Below are 25873 nucleotides of genomic sequence, written 5' to 3' on the forward strand. Positions count from 1 at the left end.
GTTGGCAGTTGGCTCAGAAAATTTCTGTTTAGATCTACCAGTGCATCACACAATACAAGTAGTCCTCATTTAGCAACTGACTTGTTTAGTGACCATTCACAATTGTGACAGTGATGAAAAACGACCAAGTTAAGGGTCCCAAACAAGAACTATCTATATTGTTTGGAAAGCTGTCCAATGCATTTCTTTCAAATGTATGGAATACTAGGGTTGATACTACGTTTTGGGATTTTCCTGTCCCATTTTTGGGGGACTCATAATCAAGTATTTCAGAAAGTTTAGTACTTCAGATGGAAGAAGTGGATCCTTTTTATTACAAGACAAGTGGATCCTTTTTATTACAAGTCTGAAGTTCCCATTTTAGTTTTTCTTTAAATGCCATATTTCTGTTTAAATTGAAGATTCAAGGCAGCTTACAACACACACAAAATACAAATTATGAAGGTAAAAATAAATGTATTGCAGTCACTGTGAATGATGCAGGAGAAAGCCTTTTTCTCATTTGCTGAATAGCTGGACCTATCTTGCAGTTCTTAAAACAAGTTCCTAATGAGAAAGGCATCCTTCAGATATTTCCTTTTTTCCCTCTTATCTAGGAAGTAATGCCTTTTTCCCCACATAGTTGATTGAATTTAGGATACCAGTTTCTTCATTAGAAACAAATGTTTTTAGTATATTGACTTAGGTAAATTTTGTATGTCCTTAGTCTGTTAGTCCTGTATTATACTCCCATGTACTTTTCTGGAAAATTAAATCATTCTTCTCCTTTGTCTTGGGTTTAAAATGTTTGTTTATTGTAACAGCATGAATTTTATGTTGACATACTAGTTTCTTTAAAAGCTGAATAGATTTTTAAATATTTGACGATTATTATTCACTTCAGCATTGCATAATCATACTATTTTGTGTTTATATATCTTAGGAGATGCTTTGGAGATGCAGACAAAGTATATTTGATGAAATGAAGAAGAAATTTTCACAGGTAGTTAGTCGAAGTAAATTTTTAAAACAGCTTAGTTGTGATAGCATGAGATTAGCACTGTGCACATGAGTGAATAAAATGTTTTACAAATGCACTAGAGTACTAATTTTTAATATGTTACTAAGAGTGGAAGAGGATTTGGTATCTATTATATTAAACTGTAAGCCTTGATTTTAATATCTACAAGAATCAAAAGCATGGTTTTGAAAATTCTAATAAAAGATAATTTGCATGACTTAAAAATAGTTTCAAAACCTATATTAACATAAGGTATTCTGGATAATTTTTAAAAATATCCTCTATTTTCAGTTCATTTAGTAAAGGTATTGCTCTAATATAGGTTTTGAAATTCTAGTCAAAACAGAAGAATGTTTTTTATATTAAATTGTGTTTCAGTTAATTGACAAATGTGACGTATGAAATAGTTGATGAAAATACCTTGTGTGCTTTATTTCTGCTTTTCCCAAAATCTACAGTGTTCACACATTTCAGTGCACAAATACATCTGATCTTTCTGGTGGGTGCATGGCTTTTCTACCAATAGAATAGACATTGAATATGTTTTAAAAAGTAAAATAGCATTTCTTTTGGCTTACCTAATGTCTAGCTTCTTTTCTACTAATTTTTTATGGTTAGAATATTTTACAGGTAGTCCTCATTTAGCAACCACAATTGGGACTGGCAACTCAGTCATTAAGCAAAGCAGTCACTAAGTGAAACTGCAACTCTGCTTATGATCTTCTTGTAACTTTCCTTTGCTTTACAGACCTGAGAAGGTGGTAAATGTGACGTTTGGTCATAAAGTTACTTTTTCATCATTGTCATAACTGTGAACAGTTGCTAAATGAGGACTACCTGTAATGAGATGTTGTTACAGCAGGGTTAATAGCTTTAATATGTCATTACGTAGTATTTCAAATTAGAGAAACAAAGAATGAGGATGAACATAGTCCTGAAATTACCCATTCTGAAAGGTAACTGATATGATCAATTTTTAATAAATCTGTGTTCTAATTTTTAATTCTCTCTTGTCTTTGTGTAATTCAGTTTCATTGTAGTTGCAATGTGTCCTTTCCTAATTGGAAAGAACCAAATGGAAAGGGGGCTAGGAGATAGCATCATTTTTTCAAAGCTAAACAAGTCTCTGTCTGTATAATTAACTGTTTTCAGACTGACTGTTTTGATAGTCTTCTAAATACATCAGTAGAATTATTAGTCAGTAGGAACCTTGCATCCTCTTATTTGATCATTATAAAATAACATGCCATTTCGGGCAAGAATGTATTTCTTAGATGATGCCTTACTTTTCTAGAAAAGACATAATAATGCTAAGTCTCAGTTAAAGTTTTTTTTTTAATTTCTAAGCCCAGCCTAAACTCGAAGATAAATTATTTGACTTACTTAGAAGTACACTTGCTTAGTTTTATAGAATCTAAAAATACGATGTCTTGCCTTTTGATTTCTCATTTTCTAGTTTTCTATTCTGATTTTAGTAATTAGTTTCTCACCCTTTATTATATTATTAACAAATAGTATTTTTATTGTAGGCACCACCAATCTCCGCAGGGAAAAAGGACACTTTTAAGGTGGTCCACTTTATAAATTCCTCTGATTTTCAGAGGAAGCTTGGGGAATTTCCCAGTGGTTTAGTGGGCAGCTTTATTATGTACCTAGTCAACCTCTGAATAAAATTGCCTCCAAATGGTCTCTGCCATTCGTTGATCCTGGGGTTCTCCTTGATAAGCTGAGGAGCTCTGAGAGATGAAACAACAGAATAATTGTCTAGAGTGATGCTGCCAGAGAATAAAGAGCAAATCAAATGAACATGGATATGAATCCAGATTTGTGCCTATACCATGGTGGTTAGGGCAGAAAAACATGGTTACTACTCTATCCTTATTGCATCTGTCCAGACTGCTGTCCAGCAGCTTTATTCAAAACAACCTGGATTCTTATGAAGTGGGTAGGGTCCTCAGTGGGATAAGCCTTGCCTTGAGTGAGTTGGATCCTTGCCCCTGCTAGATCAATCAGGGCACAAGAAGATGGATTCAAGAGATGGTGACTGTCTCTCAAATGCAACACTCTTGAAAGAGGCAGTGCTATACTTCTTCCTCAGGTTGCTGCCACTCCATCCAGCCATCATGGACAACTTCTGCCTGATCTTTAATCTTCCCTTTTTAGGAAAGGTGTTGAAGAAAGTGTTAGCACAACTTAGAATGACAGAGATGCAGAGTACCTGGATCCATTCAAGATTCAGGTGCAGGCATGGATGGAAACACCATTGGTAGTCTCCTTCTGAGTTGTCTACATTGGTTAGGGATTAGAGGAGCTGTTCTGCAGGGCTCTGCACCTTCCTCACTGGGCAATTTTGCGGCGGGTGGGGGGAATGAGAGATGAAATCATTGGCCACTTCATTGTGGTGGGCCCCCAGTTCTGCCCACTCCCTCATATTAACACCTGTATGAAGTTTGTGGAATAGGTCATCCATTGGCATGTGTGAGTCATCAAAGTACAGATGATCTCCCGTATCTCCCTGGGCCAAGCAGAAGATGTGGTAAAAGTCTTGACAGGGTGTCTAGAGGCTTTGAGGACAGATGTGGAAAAACTTCATTCCAGTGAGATGGAAAGGTTCAGAAGTTGGAAAAGTTGGTTCAGAAGCTTTCTCATCCCATTCATTCACTCTGGATAGAAATCACCCCTACAGCAAACCAGCTTCTTCAGAGGGAGGGCAATCATCTTCCATTGCAACCTAGGGTTCTCCTGAACTTGTCGCTCCTGCTAGAGTTGTAGCCAAGAGACTGTGTTTGCCCCAGTTTGGCTAGTGTGCTAGCTGCACTATTCTTGGAATGGGATGAACTAGGTATATTCATTCAGGCCCTTGTCACCTCTTGCTTTCATTGTTGCAATTACTTCTACATGAGCTGCCTTTGAAGACATCTCAAAAACTTCATGTGATAGAAAATGCATCTGCCTGCTTGCTAACAGGTGAGAGCCATTAGAGCCATGTTATACTATTGTAGAAATAGTGTTGGCTACCACTGTGTTTCCAGGTACAATTCAAGGTGTTGGATGTTATCTATGAAACTTTATATGGTTTAAGTCCTGGATATTTTTGAGACATGTACCCATATAGAGTGTGTATGCCTAATACAAATCAGCAGAAAGAGCAAGCTGCGAGTCCCCACTCTTTGGGAGATGGATGGAGTGGAGACCTAGAAACAAGCTTTCCCTCTGAAATAATCTGTCCCCCCCAAAGTTAGGATGGCTCCCTCCCGGTTAATATTCTGGAAGACAGTTTTAAAAAACTCCTATTCTGCAGGGCATTCAAGGAACTTATATCCAGTGACTTATTATGGGAAGCTTGTTAAATCGTTGCCTTTTGAATATGTAATTCAATTATTTATTATTAGAACATATTTAACTGGTTTCTGTTTTAGATTTATTTTCTGCTGTTTGTTTGGGGCTCTATTAAAATCTTATTCTTTAATTTTCTGTCAGTTAATTTGTAGATAGTTTTGTTTTATGCTGCAAAATTAACAAACATTTTGTTATATTCTAGCTTGTGAATGTCATATTTCAGCCTTGTTTAATACATTAATAATTTTATAGACAGGGAGAGAGGGAGGGATTATTTTATTTTCAGGATTAACAGGTAGTTAAGTTTTCAGTACTAAATCCCAGCCTGAAACCCGACTGAAGCGGGTCTATATAATCCATTTTCTCCAGGATTCTCATCACCTGCAGACCAACCACCTTCTCAACAAACTTCCCCCAAAAGTGAATCATTTACAATATTTTGAGTAGTTTATATAATTTTTCTTTAAAAACATAGCAAATGAGAAGGTGTGATTTAAAAAAAATAGCAACCAGAATCAGACTTTAGGCTTTTGTTTGCAAAAAGGTTGTTAAAAGGACAGGTAAATACATAAAGCTCTAATTTATTATTTGAACAATACAATTAGTATATAAGGTATCTAACCATTTGATGAATGGTTTTTTTACTTCCTAAAACTTGGAAAAAATAAATAGTCATTGTAATTCCCAACCCTTATAAAATTTTGCAGCAAATTTTGTTATATGGACCTACTTCCCTTTTAATGTAGATTTCAATTTTTTTCTACACTAACTGCAAATAGACAGATTCTGTAATTGGTAAATTGATTTGTTTAGATCAAGATGTCATTCCTAGTAATTTGATAATTTGTGTTAATTTGGCCATAGTTTATGAAAATTATTGACCTGTCTATTAGCCATCATTAGCATTGATTCTTTGAATTCACATAAAATATCTTTAACAAGAGATACCAAACAGGGCTGTCTTTCATCACTATTTTTTCCTTTTTGTTATGGAATAATTAGTAATAGCTGTAAGAAATATTGACAAAATTGAAGGTATAGAAGTAAGGAGAGAAAAATATTTGTTGATTTTATTTGCAGGAGATACGAGTTTTAGGATATCCAAGCCACTTCAGGTAGTTTTTGAATTAACAAAATATTAAGAGGTAAAGTAAGGCTTGTAAAGTTTTGGCCCGCAGTCCATAATATTGTCAGTTCCAGATAGGCTGCAGAACCAGAAATTCTATTGCCATAGAATTATTATGAGATAATAATAGTAATAATAATAATAAGCCTGTTAATAGACTGTAATTAGATTGCAAGTTTAGCTGTCTTCAGGTTGATTAAAAGTAAGTATTGCAGGCCTGATTTATGTTAAAAGCTTTGTGATAACGTGAGGTTTGATATGACTCCATCTCGAGTTCACCTATAATATTTGAGAATGTGGTTATGCTGAAAAACAGTTAATGCATCCAAATGGTTGTATTTTTTAAATGATTACGGTAAGACATAAATGCAGTTGCATTTAGACTAATTGCCTGATGGGCAGGGCAGTCACAAAATATTTTCCATTCTCCCAACTATCGTGGTTTTGGAACTTACGCAGTATCTGTCTTTGGACTAGTGGCTTAATCCAGCATGGTGTCTTAATATGGAATCTCAGTGCTATATCTGAACATGTTGTAGTCATGAACTGGGTTCATGCTTGGGTCTTCCTGCCAGCAAGCATGACTCTGTGGTTTACTTAGCATTGGTTTCTGGCTTCCTTCTTCTTAATATATTTGTGTATTATCACTACTACTATTATTAAACGAATTTGCATGGCCACCCAACTCACACACAGTGACTCTGGGCAGCTTACAGGATATGTTTCTCAATATGTGTGGAAAAAGTGGCATAAAAGAAGAAATCATTTACATTTTCAGTTGTATCTGGGGATGTTCTGATAGTCAGTATAAGCTATGCAGACTTTATATAATAGTGTCTACATCCAGTAAGCATTTAAGCAGCTGCATGCTGTACCAGTCAACACTTCGTAGCTGTCTTTAAATATAATCAGTGCATAATTGAGGTTTTATAGGAGTTGATTATATAAAATTGGTTAATGAATATTCTGCTTGAAGCTGTACAATTTGGATGATGTAGTTTTAAGAAGGACAACTAGGACTGAAAGGCTGCATTCAAGGGAACATGTTTATGTCCTCCTGTTTTTGAAAATTCCTTATATTGCTTTGTTTAAATTCCTTAAATTGCAGTGTTCTGTCTGTGTTAACAACTGAAATTGCATACTTAGGTTAAAGCACTCTCTAAAATAGATCATATTTTTGTAACCTGTTTGTTCCTTTTATTTCAGATTGAAAGTGCTGCTGATGAACTTAGAGTTCTTTGTATAATACAAGATACTACTAATGCTAAGACAGTGAATGAGCGCATCACTTTGAATTTGCCAGCTTCCACTCCAGTAAAAAGGCTATTTGAGGATGTAGCCTCCAAAGTGGGCTATGTTAATGGAACATTTGATTTAATTTGGGGAAATGGAGTCAGTGTTGCTGATACGGTAAAAACAAATATCTAATAGTTTAGGCATTTTGGTGGAATACTTTTAAATGGCTGATGTACAATATTTTTGTTCATCTTGATGGTATTTCTGAGGAAAATTAGCACTTGTGTTTTTTTTTTACCATAATAATCCTTTTTCATTTAATAGTGTCTGCTTTTGTTTTATCTGGTTGGTTGTAGTGTAGAAAAAGATTTTAAATGCTATTTTCTTCATTAAATCATAAAAGATAAAGTATTTGCAGGTTCTATTTTCAATTATTTAATTCATTTTTATTTTCTGACTTCGAGTTTTCTGAAGACAGCACAACACCCACCCAAGAGTCTTCTGATGCCTTAAAGGCGTACTGCTGTGTATTAATATCGGCATAAATACAACTATAGTTTAACAATCCTGTAGTAGTTTTGCTACAAGGAACAAACATTGCTGTTTGTTTGAAAGCTTTTTTGAAATCAAACATTAAAAAAATAGTTGGTAAACTCTACTGAAAACATCTGTTTTTTTAAATGGGTTTCTGCCAATTGTTTTCTTAAATTCGCCTGTTGCATACCCTGAATCAGTCAGTCTGTCAATCAATCTCTCTCTCCATATATATATATATATATATATATATATATATATATGAATGATATATGATATAAAGCCAAGAACATCTTTTATGAACTGATAAGAATGGAATAAATATTTTATTTCTTCTGTTTTTTTCAAAAGATCAAATCAATTTTCACATTTAAAGCATAAAATAATTAGAAGTTGATGGGTTAAATGCTCTGACTTCTTTTACCTTCTCCCTAACGGCCTTATATATACTGCATTTTTAATACCTGTGAACTTTATATTCAGTATTTAAGTTCCAGTGTGTTACCATTTTATTAACTAGATCAGTATTAGGGGATTTGTTAGTAATTGTAGATTAAATGGCAGGCAAGCATATATAGTAATACATGCTTAAATTATTACTAATTTTTGGCAGAATCTTGAGAAATGTGGATTTTCTTTTAAGAAAAATATTTTGTATGTCTCTCATTTGTGCTCAACATAAAGAAAATGTGTTAATTGACAGTGATATTTCAGCATATTATATTACTCCTAGAGAGTTAAAGGAAATATGCATCTATTCTTCTGATGCCTGAATTTACAAAATGAATCATAACAATTCTATTAAATAAACAATTTTTTTGTGTGTACTGTAGACACCACTGGATCAGTCGAGTGATAAATCTGTTGTTGATGCTGGTTTTGAGCCTGGGAAAAAGAACTTTCTGCATTTGACAGATAAAGATGGAGAACAACCTCAAGTAGTAGTGGTAATGACATATTAATTTGCTGTTTCTGTGTCTATCACATGTTAAGAATTTTTTTTTTGTTCTGAGTGATCTAATGCTTATCTTTGATTTTCATCCCCATTGAGTAAATCCTTTCTAAGAAACAAAATCATTCTGGTTCTCAAACATGCACTCATGAATGCTTGCTAAGATTTTAAACACAATACTGTATATAGACCTTATAGAATCATAATACATTTCCGTACAGAAAAAAGACAGTTCTTATTCAGCTAGTGCTGTTTTAATGCAGATGCACAGTGATTGATTCAAGATTGGAGCACCAAAGACTGCAACTTAGGCAAACAAAATGAATACCTACATACAACTGTTTGGAGAAGATATTCCTGTGTGTTATTTTCCAATTAAATTATCAGTTTTGGACGGCATATTTGCAAAATATTTTGAGGGCAAAACTAATGCAAAAACAGCCAGTTTGGAGATCAGTCAGCCCATTCTGACTACTATTACTTCATCAGAAGTGTTGTAACCTCAGAATGGCCTGATCTGTTTTTAGCAGAAGTGATCCAGTCATGGAATTGCCATTCTGACCTCCGTTTTACAATGGGAACAGCATCTCTCAAGAGCAGACATTTCTCGTATGGTTGGAACAGCACAATATGACCTTAGATAGACTGCACTAAGATAGCAGCTGCTTGTTCTGACCTTGAAACAGGAGATTTCAGGGTCAGGATGTTCCTTGAAATGTTTTGTATACTTTGGCTATGTACTGCATTTAAGGCAGGAACTGAAGAGCTAGACCAAGAGTGTGCAATTTCTATTGGCATTCTCATGGCACCTGTTCTGCCCCTTGAAATCTTAAACTTAATCACTTTTTAAAGAAAATAGCAAAATTTTTGACCTCATGTGTCAGGGGTTCTGTAGACAGCAAAAGTAATGTAGGCACTTCTTGCAACCCTTACCTAGATTCACTCTATAGGCAACTCCCCATCTGTTTCTTTAACTCATTTCCTCTTTGAGGCTTTGTATGGAACTACCTGCAGTAGAAAGGATGGGATTCTTATTTTCTGTGAAATGTCCTGTGAGAACATGGACTTCCTTTAATAGGCTATTTTTCATTAGTTAAATATACATTAATAAGTGTGTCCAATGTTTTAGGAGGAGTCTGGTGGATCAGATGACCATAATCCTGATAGATTTATAGGTCCTCTACCAAGAGAAGGTTCAGTTGGTTGCTCCAGTGAATATGTCAGTCAGAATTACACCTATTCATCAATTCTGAGTAAATCAGAAACAGGTATGGAGATGTCTTTTGTTCTTTTCCCCTGGATATAGCAGTGTTATAATACTGTCTTAAAACAATTTAGGTATAGGCAAGATGGGTTGTAAATCCCACTGTTTATGTAAGATTTTCAATGGGGAATTAGGATTGCAGAACTGGTGGTACTATAGTTGCTGCTAAGAATATTGTGGGTGCGTAGAAAGTGATGACAGAATAACTACTAGATAGGGGAGTGGATTTTTTTTTCTCCTACAGACTGTTATTTTTTTGAAAAAAATACCTAAGCTGCATAGTTGCCTGTTTCCTTAGCTATATGTGTACAGCTTTTCCCTGTAATGTGAAGTTTGTTAGCAATCAGTAAATGGTAGCCAGTCTTGGTAGCCAGCAATTACTTCTAGCTATCAGGAATATAAGTACATCTAAGCATATACAGAATGTCCCTGAATAACTTCTTTAAAAACTAAGGATTATTGTTAGCTTCCTAACACTATTTCATACAATATTAGAAAACATTAATACCTCTAAATCCCCAGTCCTGAATTTAATACTAGATTGTTATTATTAAACAAACAAAACCTCACTTTTACTCATAGATAAAGCTTTCATTTTGTTCCACTTAGTGAAATACAGGAGTTTATTTCTGGTAGAGAACAATCCAGCACAAATTTCTTTTCAACGTATGACTAATAGGATAAAAGTCCTTACTTAGAAGAAATCCATCCTCATACTCCCCTACCCAGTTCACCTTTGCTGTTGTGTATCTGAATAATTAGGACCATTGCAATCATACTAGCAGGGCATGACATTTGCTAGTATCTAGTATTGATTCTAAGTTGTTGTTTGCAGGGCAAGTAAGGATAAATAATTAACACTGAGGAAATACATAATGCTGTGCTAAATTACAAGGTGTTTAATAAGTTATGCTAACTCAGCATTGTAATTTATTCAAAAGCTCTCTTTAAACCATGGTTTTAGTATGTTTTTTACAATTCTCAAGAAATTTGTTTTATGAATATCTATTAAGGCTTTGGAGTAGTATTTATGAATAGAAATTAATAGCAAACATTTTAATTTTTAAAATTTGCAATAGAAACAGTAATGAGTATGTCCAATAATGTAATGTTAACTCCTCTTAAGTCATAGTCTTACTCCTTTTTAAGATAAGCGTTATAATTACCTTATACTTTTTTTTAGGATATGTGGGTCTAGTAAATCAGGCGATGACCTGTTATTTGAACAGCCTTCTACAAACTCTTTATATGACTCCTGAATTTAGAAATGCATTATATAAGTAAGTAGATGATTTGGTTAATTTTGTTACTGCCTTTTCTCAAGTTGTGAAAGTCTTGCTGAACACAACTGAGAGACTGCTGCAACTACAAATTATTTTGTTGCTTAGGTAGTTGTTTGCAAGCTATTCAGGGAAATTTGTTCCAGAGTTGATTATTGCTGTTGAGAATAGCTTCATAAATATACTTCTGAACTTAATCCACACGAGCTCTTCAAAGTGTAGTATGACATAGGGATAAATCATTCCTTTTCAAGGCAAGGATGTATTGGAACATAATTGTAAAACTACTTGATATATCATTAGTTGTAGGATAGATGCAGTGATTGATAAAGAAACTTCCTATGCCGTCTTTTTTTTCCCTTAAGCTTAAATGTGGATTCATAGTAGAATTTAGAATTGAAATAGTAAATAGTAAAAATAGTTCATAACAAATAATTGTAAGAACTAAAATCTTGCCTGTTGTAATTCTAAAAGGATTTTACAGGACTAACTATAATCCTACCATAAATGTTTCCTCTATTTAATAGTATAGCCAAAAATGCAGCAGCTTCTTACTTGTTATCTGCTATATGGTTGTATATGTATATTATGGATTGTAGGTGGTGTTATGATAACTTTTGGAAGAATGTCTCTGAAGAGTTTGATTTGATGAATGATGATGTGTGATTGTATTTATTCTAGAAAATGGTCTGATGATGGAATATTCATACTTGAATATTCAAGTATGGAGGTTATGTCTTTTAAAATGTTTTAGTATTGGGGTACAAAGATCATACATTTGATAGTTACTTTGAAATTGTATCTTGAAGAAATATTTCCATATCAACTTTCCTTTCAGATATTGCTTCTGACTAGAAATGAATGTTGAGAACATTTCATTTTGAACAGTATGCTATAAAATAATTTCCTTTGTCTGATGGTACTAAGATGTCTTATTTTTTTAATAGATGGGAATTTGAAGAATCTGAAGAAGATCCAGTGACAAGCATCCCTTACCAGCTTCAAAGATTGTTTGTTTTATTACAGACCAGCAAAAAGAGAGCAATTGAAACTACAGATGTTACACGAAGCTTTGGATGGGATAGTAGTGAGGGTAATGATAACAAAATATTTGATTAAATTATAATTATATTAGGATATATATTGCTTGACATTGGTTGTGTTCTGATTATCAATTATGTACTTAGTCAGGATGGGCTTTAATCCTGTTTGGTCATGTAAAGAATAACCCCTTAGCCTTTCTGTATAACTGGAGAAAGAGAAAAGCCACCATTAAACCATGGCATGCTCATGTATCTCAAATATCTGTGACTAATAGCATTCAAAAAGTGAGGATATCCATTGCTTAAAACTAGCTTCTGCATTCTTATTATTTACACAGTTGAGAGTTGGGCAGCATACAAATTTAATAAATTATTGTTATTACAGACCATTAGCCTTAATTCCCAGTTCACAGTAATAGAGTAATGTAAGTATAGAAAGGCAGTTTATAGTGGAATATTAGGAAAAATTATTTGATGGTAAGAACTGTCCAAGAATAGACCAAATTGTGTATCAAGATGGTGGGCTTTTACTTTCTTCAAGCACGTTGGAAGACATTTCTTGGGGATGGTTTAATTTGTTTTTCTGCTCTGAGCAGAGTTGATGGCCTAAATAATTTCATCCACTTCTGGGATTCTATTATTTAGTTTAAAGTTAAGTATCATGACAACGATATTAAATTACAGTTAAGAATCCTATGTTCTTTTTGAAAATAATGTTTGAAAGTAACTGTTAGATCAGCCAAAATGAGATATGTAGAGAAATTTCAGTTCCAAAACTAGTAGTGTCACAGGTAAAATAAATCTAGTGTAATGTACACTCTTGCTTTTGTAACTGGGCTAACAAATTGCTGTGATAGGATGTATGCCTTTGTTAATTAAATAAGGTCACTTTTGTTTTACAATAGCATGGCAGCAGCATGATGTGCAGGAACTCTGTAGAGTCATGTTTGATGCTTTGGAACAAAAATGGAAACAAACGGAGCAGGTATAATATTTTTGGGTTTGTTCCTGTGGTAGTGGGATGACAAGAAATAACAAACTACTTGAGTGGAAACTTGACTAGAATAGTTGAATAAAACAGTATTGTACTAATCCTAGATTTAAAGCCGAGTTTTAAACACTGAGGTGAAATGGAAAAAAAATTGTGCATTGTTTATCTGGAACTATTGAAACTTGAGGAATCCAATCTGTATGCATTTTGATATGAACTGTCATGATTTTGCAGTGTAATACTCTGGGAGGCATCTTGAAGTAGATTGTAGTCTCCTGCCATCAAGGAGAAGCAAGAGTTATGTGATTCTTCTGGAACTTATATTTTACAATCTTTCTTCAGGTTGGAGTCTCCTGGTAAAATCTCTTTTACCCAGGAGCCATCCTAATTCTTTCCAGCTTACCTTTTTTGTTTCTTCCCAGCCTCTGCAATTCTGTGTATCTTGTAAAAAATATGAAAAGAGCTTTTCTATGCCCTTTTTTCTTGTTATGCCAAAAGGAAGTGCAAATCCTTCTGCTTCCAGAGTTCTTCCTGTGAGTCCCACAGTACTCCTGTACATACATGCCTAAAGTAAACAGAGACCTCCCCCATTCCTATATATTGATGTTTAATCCTTGGGAGAAGAACAGTGACAAATCTCAATAAAATAGTGAAGAGCAGAGACATCACACTGACAACAAAGGTCCACATAGTTAAAGCAATGATATTCCCAGTAGTAACACATGGCTGCAAGAGCAGGATCATAAGAAAGGCTGAGAGAAGGAAGATAGATGCTTTTGAACTGTGGTGTTGGAGGAAAATTCTGAGAGTGCCTTGGACTGCAAGAAGATCAAACCAGTCCATACTCCAGGAAATAAAGCCAGACTGCTCACTTGAGGGAATGATATTAAAGGCAAAACTGAAATACTTTGGCCACATAATGAGAAGACAGGACAGCCTGGAGAAGATGCTGATGCTAGGGAGAGTGGAGGGCAAAAGGAAGAGGGGCCGACCAAGGGCAAGGTGGATGGATGATATTCTAGAGGTGACGGACTTGTCCCTGGGGGAGCTGGGTGTGTTGAGGACCAACAGGAAGCTCTGGCGTGGGCTGGTCCATGAAGTCACGAAGAGTCGGAAGCAACTGAACGAATAAACAACAACAACCGCTACCTAAGTTTTCAGGAAGAGCAGACCCAATACCCTTTCGTGTGAAAACAAAGCATCTTTGCTGGAGGAAGCAATTGATTTCATTACTGAGGTTTGAGCACTAACTGGCAATTCGATTTGATATTGTTCACAGAAAACTGAGGTGGTCTAGGCTATTCAGCAGTATCTGCATCGTTTTATCCTTTAAGTACACTTCCATTTATATTATTATTTTATTCGTTTTAATTTTTATCCTGCCTTTATTATTTATATAAATAACTCAAGGCAGCGAACATACCTTATACTCCTTCCTCCTCCTTTTTTCCCTACAACAGCAACCCTGTGAGGTGAGTTGGGCTGAGAGAGAGTAACTGGCCCAAGGTCACCCAGCTGGCTTTCATGCCTAAGGCAGGACTAGAACTCCTGGTTTCTAGCCCAGCACCTTAACCACTAGACCAAACTACATTTCTATAAATGTAGAGAATAATGTCATAGCTGTTGTCCAAAGGAAATCCTGCAATATCTGTTATTCTGTCTTATCCTAATCATAATGTGGACCTCTTGCACAAAGAGGTCTGTGCTCTTTATTTAATGGTGTCTGAACCAGCCAATAGATTGCTATTTGGCTGACACACAAAGCGGTTCCTGAAAAAGCTGTTACTTGTGAGTCCCTCTATATTGTTCATGAAATCTGTATATCATCCTGAAGTGACTGATTAAAATGGCTAGTGTTAGAGGAGTGCAACATGCTTTGGATCAAACTAAATTAAAAAAAAAACCCTTATTGAGTATAAAGTAGCTATATCAAGTAGTTTGTATATGTTTTGAACCTGAGATGACATCTTGTGCTTGACTTGAGGGGGTTCAGATGCAAAACATTTCATATCACTAGTTAGAAAGGGCACCCAGACACAAGATCATACTATCTAGAATAACATCTTCATTCCCAAAATGAGTTTTTCATTCATTAGGTCTCAGCAATTAACCCTTTCTCATCCATCACAAATGACCTGTCCTAAACTGGGCATATATATTATACTTAACATCAAATACACCGTGGGGTTATTTTTTTACCTTGGGAAGAATGCTTTGATGAACTACACTGCCCAGTAGTCATGTACTCCATGGTGTAGAAATACAAAAACTTGTCATTAGACACCTCACTCTCCCTTAGCATTCCCCCTAGCAAACTCTGTAGGATTACCTACCGGTCTACTTACTGATATAGGTATAGATACACAAACAAAAGAGAGGAAACAGAGAACAGGGAAAAAAATGATAGAAAAGAACAAAAACATACTTTATTGACTAGAATGCATATAGAGAAAATAATTCAGCCCAATTTTAAAATATCATTAAAGACCACATGGAATAATATTGTTCAGTCTTTTTTCCATTACACTGTTGGAGAACAAATGCATTGTCGATCAAAGATTGTAAATCCAGGGTCATAATGTCTTTCGAACATTGCAAAGTAATACTTTTTGCTGTGTCCCATGCTTGGTAAATCCTTCAGTCATATTGTGCTAAATTCTCATATATATTTCAAAAGTATATTCCATCCTTAAACTTCATTGGTTGATAATACTCCACAGAGTTATAGATACTAAAGCAAACCAGGGTAGTAAGGCGACAAACCCATATCATATGACGAAGTGTCCCCTCACACATTTTATACTAAGTATAGTATTATACTATACTTTTATACTTTCAGTGTAGTAAGGTAAAAAACCAACCCATTTTAAACATTCTGTAGGAATTCCTATAAAAATGAAATATACTATCACTTAATATGCTTTAAGAATTTTAGCTATTAATTTGTTAATACGGTATATTCCAGCTCTTCACTCCAGAATTCTTACAAATAACTAATATCCACTTTAGCAATACTGTGTTTATAACAGAAATACTATAGATACAGAATCTTCCAAAACACTGCAGTACTGACAATAATTTGGGGGTTTTATATGCTGCTGTTACATCTGAATCTCACTGTGAAATCAATAGATGTTTTAATTGAATATCTATTAAAGTTCAAAAAATGAGATGACTCTTTCTTGTATTTGATAATGTTATTGAAGCATGATCACTGGTTAATTTTGATATCTTCTGCACTTGGATACCTGCATTGAGCCTTTTATTTGATAAAATGGAGATACCTGGTACATGTTCAGTTTTCCAGTTTTTCTAAAGGTTTGTTTGCACATCCAGGAAATAGTTTGAAGAAGGTTGGCCTAGAAAATTTCTTGCCTGTGGTATCTGCTAGTTTTATAGACCTGCTTTTGAGGGGGAAGAGGACTGCTGTTTGCCCCTCTTTCAGCACGCTATGGAAGAGGGGTAGGAAAATCATTTTCCTCCCTAAAAGTTGACTAGATTATCCGGATTACTTCATGGACTTGGTATGCTTGAGCACATAATAGAACTGGAGAGGGGCCTGGAAGCCTGGGATAATTCAGTATTAAATCTGGATGTTACGACTTTCCTTTTCCCATTCTTGTATAGATCCATTACACCAATCTTTACTAAATGTCCAGTACTTCCTGCCTAGTTCAAAAATGTATCAAAAAAACATTTTGAAATGTATACATTTAAGTAAAATATATTTGCATATGCATTTTGAGAAAAAAATACATTCAAAATGTGTATTTTTATGTATGAATATGACTTTTTTGTAAAAAAAAAAAAAACCATATGCATTTATGAATAGATACGAAATTGATGTGGGCTTTCATAGAATTAGGCATTTATTTTTAGCTGGAATGGAAATAATCAGAATTTTCATCAAACATGATTAAGACAGATGGGATAAAGAAATATCTGTCATGAATCTTGTATTCAGTTCTATTTTCAATTTAGAAAGTAACTGTAGGTAGGCTGAAGTAATGAATAGCAATAGCAGTGAGTTCCAAATATATTCTATATATACTTTTTAATTTTTTTAATTTAAAGAATACCATTAATGAGCTTAAAGATGAAAGGTAGAGTTTACAATACATATCCTGAACTACTTTTGTAACGTATTCTTTTGCAATTTAGAATAGATAAGCCAGATAGATTTAAATTCTTAAGGAAATAATGCTACATAAATATAAATAAAATCTTATTTTGGGCTATGCTGAAATACTATTATTTTTCCTCAAATTCAGGCTGATCTAATAAATCAGCTTTATCAAGGCAAGCTGAAGGACTATGTAAGATGCCTGGAATGCGGCTACGAGAGCTGGAGGATTGATACTTACCTGGATATTCCACTGGTTATTCGGCCTTACGGCGCCAATCAGGCCTTTGCTAGCGTGGTGTGTATGTTAAACTGAATGCTACTGCATCTATATATATAATAATACCACAGTACTGTCACTTTCTTTAAAGGTAAGCATCATCCTAGAAACTCCATCTTGGGTTGTCCGTCTTTGTGCAGTAAACCAGCTAGCAAGTTATAGAAGATTTTTGACCCTTCAATGAGTCCTACTGGTGCATGTTTAAGAGAGAAAGAAAAGCAGTCAAGTAACATGTGAAATCTTTACATTGTAGATGTAATAAAATAACACATGTTCTGTCTTTCTTGTAGTAAAAAGTACTTTTGAAATAAGGAATGAAACATAATATGGACTTTAGATGGGCTTTAGGTGAATAAATTATTCTGAAACAATTGGTAGATATAGCAAATAAGGGAATTCCTGTTTGGAATTCCAAATATGCTTTTGGATGGACTGGGGGAAGGAGAACTTTAAGGTGAATGTATTTAGGTACTTCTGCAATATTCCCTAAAGTCCCAATAAGCTATTGCACATTCAGTTTGACTGAGACCAACTTCTGCTGTACTTGTATCTCTCTGACTGGACCCACATTGCCATATCAGTAATTGAGCAGTATATAGATCTCTCCAACCTCTCCTTCCGGTCTTCTTGCCTTATCCAGGATGCCAAGATTGAGATAACCAGTGTTTATCTGATTATTAGGACTACTCTGATTACAGTGACCAATAGCAGTGAGATAGGAAAGATTGCTCTGAATTGAAAATAGACATGCTGATCACTCCAGTCTTCCTATCTACCTCCCTATGATGGCACTATGCAAGCAGTAAAGGGTGGTTTTTGGTTTTTTTATGTCCTGGTCCTTTGAGTCAGCCCTGATTCCTGATGAATACATGGGCAGGTCCATGCAGTTTTCTGGCAATATTTTCAGAAGTAGTTTGCCATTCCATTTTTCCTAGGGCTGAGAGAGAGTGATTGGCCCAAAGTCATCAGCTGGCCTTATCTCCAAGAGAGTACTAGCTGGCATGCTTTCCTACTATCTGCCTGTCTGGGTTGTAATTTTTTACATTCTTTTTTGCATATTATTTTGATACGGTTCTTAGATCATTAAAATTTTAAAACATTTAATGGATTTAAAATACCATTTTCCTGAATTGATGCTTTTTTACAGTGTATAACTACATTTATTTGATTTTTTGGCCAATAGCAAAAGGAGTTTGTATGGGTTGGGTTGCAAAACAAGGCTTATAGACAGCTTTAAAAACAAAGAAAGGATACTTTATTCATTAAATTATTATTTTAAATGTTTACACTGATTTCAGTGATGTAATCTGCTGAACCAACAAACCCAGAATTTCTGTGGTCCTCTGGGCTTCCAGTTGCATTCTTTTAAAAAACAAGAGTGTATATTTCATAATCTTTCACAGTTAAGATACAAGATAGATAGATAGATACATGATGCTTACTGACATGTTCTTGTAGATTTGTGTTACTCAGGTTTTTTTCCCCAAGAATTTCAATCCAAGCAACTGCTAACTTCTTGCCTAATTAGATTTCAGCTCCTAGCCCACTTTTGCTAATCTTGAACATTTAAACAGTTACAGCTGTTTACCATTTGAAAGAGAGACCACCATGAGATACCAAACTTGTAAGCTAGATAGGAAATTGAAAAAATATCCTAGAAGAAGGCAAAGGCAGACACTTCTGTCCTGCTGCCAAGAAAATGACATGGACTAGTCTATGATATCAGCTTGAAGAATCTTTACTATCTAATCAGCCAGTGGACAGCCAGTGGACTGTGATAATCTGTCTGATGTTAAATGAAAAGTTTGTAAAAACTTGTATTAAATTTGGTATGCAACTTAGCAAATATTCAATATCTATTTTTTTAGAAATATATAAAATGACTATAAAGTGTTTCTTATAAATAGAATATTTTAGTGCCTTCATACTCTGATTAGTTTCATATTTTTAATAAATACAATTGGATAATGGGAGCTAATTGAATAAATTGCTTTTTCTGTATTGTATTTCTGTTGGTAAAATGTTAAGGGCTTGTACATTGACAAAGAAACAATTTGGTAAATAATACAGGATACTTTTTTTCTTCATACATCCTAACTACTGAAAATTTGCCTGATATCAAATCCCTTATTTATTCTGTTTAGTTCAGACAGTATTGTCTATTTTTCTTAACAATCATCTGAACATGAGAATCAGTATTAATTGTGTGTTATCCTACTACTAAATTACCTGTGGTGATATTCTATCGATCTGAAATATTTTAGATTTTTCCTACATTATATTGCAAGGCTGATCCTCTAGTAGAAAAATACCATAGTTGTAGTTTTCGACATTTGGGAACTATGGAGGATACTTGCTTTTGGAGAAAGGAAAAATCGCCTGTTTCTAAATGGAATTCTCTGAAGGTAGTATCCTCCATTGATCCTCCATTAATAAGAGTAAGTAAGGATTTGACTCAGAGACCAGAATAATCAGAACTGGATCAACACATGCGCTAATAGGGCTTGTGGAAGGGACTGTAAAACTCTTTCAATCTTGCTGGTGTGTTTCTGAGGGGACTTGCCACAGACGGCACTATCCAAAATAGGGGATCTATGGAGGATACTACCTTGAAAGAACTCTAGTTAGAGGTAAGTGATTTCCTATTTCTTTAAAACATGTCAGAATGAATGTTACTGGTCTGTCTTGCCCCTTCCCAAAAGCCAATCCAGCCACTGTCTCTGTTACTGTAAATATTTACAATATCTAGTAGTATTTTAAAGGAAAAGAATTTTGAAAGAATGTACAGTTGTATACTTAATTTGATCTAGGTATATTCAGTTGTTTATTCCTGGCTCTTCAAAATAGATCTTGAGTTTATGAGTTTAAGGATAAAGACCTTAACTTTGGGTTTAAGGATAATCTTGTTAATCTGAAGAAATGCTTTATTTCATTGTTCTGCTGTCATCATTTTGTTCCACCAGAGTATAGCTATACTATTATTTGTATTTGAAATTACAGTGGGTTTGTTTGTATTCCATGCAAAGAGATATATAGAGGTAATTTTAAAAAAAATACTGTTATCTTAAGAGGGACTAATTTCTTGCTAGATTAGGTTAATAATACATCAGCAGGCATAACAGAGAAATCCAAATGGTACTTTTGTACATGCCCAGTAGTTGGATGCATAGCTGCACAGATAGCTCCACTGTTGAAAATATCACTATTATTGGTAGCATTTTCATTTTCAGTCTGCTTAACTGCAACCCAGATGGAACTTTTTCTTTAAAATATCTTCAAAGTCGAGTCTATGTAACTTAAGTAAAAATGCTATTCCTAAATTTAAAGTTTATTTAAATATAGGCTTAATATGTTACACTCTTACAAAATGCTTTCACTTGCATTTCACTTGCATTTATGATATATTGATTTTAGACTGATTTTAGATTGATTTTAAGCACAAAGAATAAAAAATACATGGACAGAGATAATGATAACTTAAAATCATCAAACCATTTAGCACGCATCAGTATAAATACAGAACATATAGTAATAAGCAAGACAGTTGGACAGTTTATGATGAATCTTAAAAGCAGTGATACAGAACATGCTATCTTTTTCAATAAATGCTGGACTCTAACCTAATAGGTTCATAACATTTATTGAATCTGCCTGGCAATATTCACCAAAATAGAAAGAGTAGAGAAGAGTGAGTGTCTTTGTAGTATAATATCAGAGAATATGCCTCACTATATCTAACATGATCCCTAAGGGCACATATACTCACAAAATGGAATATGTTGATACCTGTTCTTAAGACGCTGAGAACAAGCGTCTTAAGTCCATTTTATTATGGACTTATCTGGTCCATAATAAAATGGACCAGATTCGAGGCTCTTTGCTGCTTTGTAGATAAAAAATTAAAAGGATAACATGCAATACAAAACTCATCCTAGAACCCTCTGACATAATTAGAAACCACACTTGAATCTTTTTGGAGTTTTATACAAAATTCCAAATGTCATGTCTGAAAATGCATTCTGCTGTATGCAGTGCCAGTGAAAACTCAGGCAAGAACCTATAGTATCATAATTGTCCTTTCAGTTCTAGATTGTTTGAAAATGGCTCAACAAAGTTGAAGGTGGGGAAAAAAATAAGCCCCAGATTAAATAAACAGATGCAAGCTCAAGCATTAGCTCTCCCCATCAAAGACTGCAAATTGCATTCAACACATGAGGATTGTAAAGAATATTCTTAAAAATGTAGCCTAAACCATCTCTAATGAGCCAGAATCCTTGTGAAAATATACAGCAGTCATATAGCAACTGGTCATTACTTTTGCCTTGGATACCTTAGTTGCAAAGAAATACAGTAGACTTTTTCTTTTTTAAAATAGCAGCTGTGCTGCATTAAGTATTCTTATCTGCATATTTAATTTGAATTTTTTATCCTTTTGTAACTTGAAAAAAAAAATACTCCAGATGTTTATAAAGCTAACTTAGTTAGCTTTAATTCTAAATGTACACTTAATCCTAAATACAGGATTGAAATACATCTATTTGTGATTTGTATTTAAATGGACTCATAGCAAAGATAAAAGACCTTATCTTTTGCTAATTAGTATTTAATAATTCTGATTGATAGGAGCTTGTAATGCCCTTCTTAGACCAGTAGGAGTCATGAAAAAAACTTCATAGAAAAGTACAACATACTTTTCTATGTCAGCTTCATAGAAAAGTACAGCCTACTAACTTAGGGTGAAAGTCCACACAAGTCAAACTTTTAATCGTAATGATAATATTCAGGTTGAACAAAAGCAGATCCAAAATATACCATTATTTTACTCCTTCTTGTTCTCGTGTTACGTAAGATAAGCAGCCAAATGGTTACATTTTACTCATGAATAGGAATTAGTCAGCTTCTGAATAAGCAAACAAGAGTTGTTGATTTATGACTAAGGTTAGCTGTATATAAGGATTGAGTCTGACAGGTGTTAAAGAACAATCTATTTGCTTGCCTAAAAGTTTACCCAGAACAAAGGTTACAAACAACTTTTCAGCTTTGGAAATATGTCTATTTAAGTATTTTAAAATACTATAGATGCTTTAACTACACATTGTTAAGCATATTTAGATCTGGTCTGAAAGGAGGCTGACTAGACTTTCCAAGTGCCACTTTGAACATCATGGAAAAATGGTAGAAATAAGATGCAATTGCTAATAGCCAGAAGTGACAAATCTTGCAGCTTAACACAGTGTTAAGCCAAAATTTCTAAACTCTAGTTTGTTGAACACATAATGATTGCTTCCTACATAATGCTTTATACTTTAAAAAGAATAAGGTTGTTCAAAAACATTTGAAAGGGATGCTTCAGAAAGCAGACTGATGTGAGCAAAGTACCTGTCCCAAAAGTATTAAAGTAGCTGTGTCCTCCAAAGCCACTTCACTTTTCTTCTCATCCCAGATGTGTTGTCTACATGCACGTGGGGGTGGGAGGAGGAAGAAAGAGAGAAGGAAAAACTTCCAGCCAGCCACACTGTAGTGAGTATAAAGGATGGCCTTGAAGGGCAGAGGGAAGATCCATTACCAAGGCAATGATCAGATAAAGAAGGCATGAGCCCAGGCCAAGAAAGTGGTTTACAAAAACCCCTCAGCCCCCCTCTCCCAATTCACATGAAAATAAAAGAAGGAGAAACACATTCAGACTTGTAAGATTCTCTAACAGAAGCTACAGTATAGCAGTAGCTTTAAGTCTACATGGTGTCAGTTTCTTAGTCTGCTCTACCGTATAGGGCTGACACACACCTTTTCAGAGGATACAGTTACTTCAGTAGTTCCAAAAACAAAAAAAGTGCTTCCCTTCTATCAGTATACTTTGTAAAATGCCCGTTTGCATAGACCTATTATATCACAGTAGTTTGTGGAATTTTATTGTAAGACAATAAAGACTGCCTTAATGTTATATTTTGCTCTTTTAATTAAATCATTATTGGTGTTATTCAAATACTGTTTCCCATTATGTTTGGGGGGAAAGGTCTTATCCTACCATTAAGTCTACCACTAATTCCACTGATTTTCCAATGGGACTAATTTCAACTAATATAGTCTGCAGGTAAGAACAATACAGATAGCTGGATCTAATTTGTTGCACTTAATGATTTGAGGAAATAAATACTTGGTCCTGACTATATATTATAGAGATATTTTCATGGAATATTAAGAATATAAAACTAAAAGGATTATAGAAACTACAAGTTTTGTATTTATAGAATTGCAAAATGTGTAGAAATAAAAATACCAGAATGATAAGTAAGATTATTAAGAACTATGTAGATTTCTTTTACAAAAGTGAACAGTCAGAAGATTAAAACAGTTGAAGCATCATTTTCTCTTTAGTAAGCAATAAAGCCATTAAATAATGCATTACCATTCATGAATTTTCATCCAGTTTTAGAAGAGCTTTAGGAGCATCACTTCTTTTTTTGTCTCTGTCTGTATATAAATATAGAACAGTATGGTTCCTTGTTGACTTGCACATCACACAGAGCTTACGTAAATTTCACATACCTACTTTTTCAGTCATTCACATGTGACTTACTTGTTAATTAAGGAGATATAGCTCTTGTTTTGTATACCTACCTCAATATCATTTCTGGAAAAAAAATGCTTTTTTTTTTTTGCCCAACTTCGGAATTGCAATTAGCCAATTTCCCCTAAAAATACTAAGTTGTAGTTATCATCTAAACTTCTACAGTATGTGTAAGGAATGTGCATGTTGGCTTTAGATTTTTAAGGTGTGTGGTATGGGTCAGACTTCAAAATTACATGCACTTTAGAATTTTCAGTAGCAACCCTTTTTGATATAAATTTTGTTTTGTAAAAAGTATTTTTTCCATTCCAAAGTATTTAGGTAAAGTATGTGGTCATTTTCTAGATTTTTTGTTTGTTTGTTTTGAAGAGCAATCACAGAGAAAATAATAGCATATTTCTTTATTTAGCCTCATGACCACCATCCCATCTCTGGTATTGGAGTTGGGAACTTTTTTAAAGAGTTTCTTTTGTTTCAGTAGTGACAGAATTTTTATCCATGTGAAAAAGCAAGGGCTGTAAATGTTTTGTTTTGTTTGTTCTTAGTGCTTCTCTGAGTTCTCAGAAAAGGAGGGAGAAGGGATGAATTGGAGGCTTTTTGAAGACCTTCCCATATCCTTGATCTCCTCCCAAAGTGGGATCCATCAAACAACATGCTTTAGATAGTAATCTTATAAGCTGTGCACCAGTCATTTTGCAATTGGTGAGTCTTCTGCCCAACTAAGCCCCCTTTCATTTATTTAGACACCAGGGAACAACTGTTGATGAGAGAATTGAATCACAGAATTTTTATTTTTTAAAAAATGACTTCATTTTCCTTTAAATTACACATTGATAGCAGGCTAATGTTGTGTCTGTTTTAACCTTTGTGAGCAAAGGTTCTTAAGTAGGTCATGAACCCAGTCTCCTCTCCTCTCAACTTTCACATTAATCTGGTTCAATGTCTTAATTTTGAATATGAATTGAATTTAGACCAACGCTAACCTTCCTCCATATTCATTAAAATCTTTGATACAACTGATTACTATTTGAATTAATTTTCATTATTAAAAATATTTGTTGTGAAAAAATGGGTTATTGCATTGAAATCTAAATGGACATTTTATTTAGTGCTTTTTGCAAGGTATTCAAAATATGTCCAGTCACATTTAAGCTTTGCAGGATAGTAATTTACATCTTTAAAAGGTTTTTCAGATATTTTAATAATATCTTTAGCATCCATTTTTCAGAAAATTTTACTGATAAAATGGTAGAAAGTTAATACAAAAATGCTGAAAAAGGCCAGTCATTAAAAGCATCATCACTGTTCGGCTTTAAAAATCTTCCAGAAATATATTTTATAAACCTGATAAGGATAAGCAGTATTGGCCTAATGCCAAAAGGAAAACCTTGGTGAAAAAAGGTAAGCTTTTCTATAGAGAGGGACTTCTGGAAATAGGACATACCTCCCCCCCCTTCACACACACACACACACAGACACACTCCTCCTGCCCCATCACTTGCCTCGGGTTAGGTAGTATGGATGTTCTAAAGGTGACATCAGGGTAATCGACATGGCAGTGGACTTCTGTGCAAGTACCTGCATCTCAAGCTGGGTAGGGTTTTATAGGACAGTACTAAGACTTTGAATTGAGTTTAGTAATCGATGAGAAACCATTCAAGTTCGTTTGATAACAGCAAGAAATTTTCTCACGTCATATTTTGTAGGAAGCCAGTTGTATTTAATGAAACTTACAGAATTGCATCCAGCGCTTAAATCTTAAATTTTCAGGTTAATGTGGAAATATTCTCCAGAGTGGATAGGATTGTGTTAATTAAAAATATATGCTATGTTTAATTAGGTACCTGATCCCAATAAAATAAAGCCAGCTTTAAATCAAGTGGCTGAGGATTTGGAACTGATCTACTTTTGTGGATGACTCACTATGCCGCTGTGACTTAATGTGATGTGCAAGATAACAGATTTTGCTTTAGACTGTTCACAAAATCTAAACCTGATGGAACCACCAATTATTTAATAAACAGTGTGTTATGGATCATGATTTGGCTGCTTACTGAAGGGAAAATATAAAAGAAATTGACACTTGTTATATATTTTTCTTCACTAACTTGTGTGAGGAATTTTATATTTATTTGTG

General features: G+C 34.3%; 1 protein-coding gene across 3 annotated transcripts in view; it reads left to right on the plus strand.

Moving 5' to 3' along the window:
• Positions 1 to 25873, plus strand: part of USP47 (ubiquitin specific peptidase 47) — a 57679-nt gene that overhangs the window by 9130 nt on the left and 22676 nt on the right. For 2 of the 3 annotated variants that reach the window (XM_063289472.1, XM_063289473.1), the window contains exons 2-9: positions 923 to 982; positions 6672 to 6875; positions 8069 to 8182; positions 9317 to 9455; positions 10635 to 10731; positions 11679 to 11824; positions 12680 to 12759; positions 17037 to 17186. In XM_063289472.1, the coding sequence (XP_063145542.1) occupies positions 923 to 982; positions 6672 to 6875; positions 8069 to 8182; positions 9317 to 9455; positions 10635 to 10731; positions 11679 to 11824; positions 12680 to 12759; positions 17037 to 17186 (990 nt within the window). The remainder of the gene's footprint in view (positions 1 to 922; positions 983 to 6671; positions 6876 to 8068; positions 8183 to 9316; positions 9456 to 10634; positions 10732 to 11678; positions 11825 to 12679; positions 12760 to 17036; positions 17187 to 25873) is intronic. The other variant, XM_063289474.1, reaches the window with a different exon arrangement.

The sequence above is a fragment of the Candoia aspera genome, chromosome 1, assembly GCF_035149785.1.
Source record: "Candoia aspera isolate rCanAsp1 chromosome 1, rCanAsp1.hap2, whole genome shotgun sequence".
NCBI lineage: Eukaryota > Metazoa > Chordata > Lepidosauria > Squamata > Boidae > Candoia > Candoia aspera.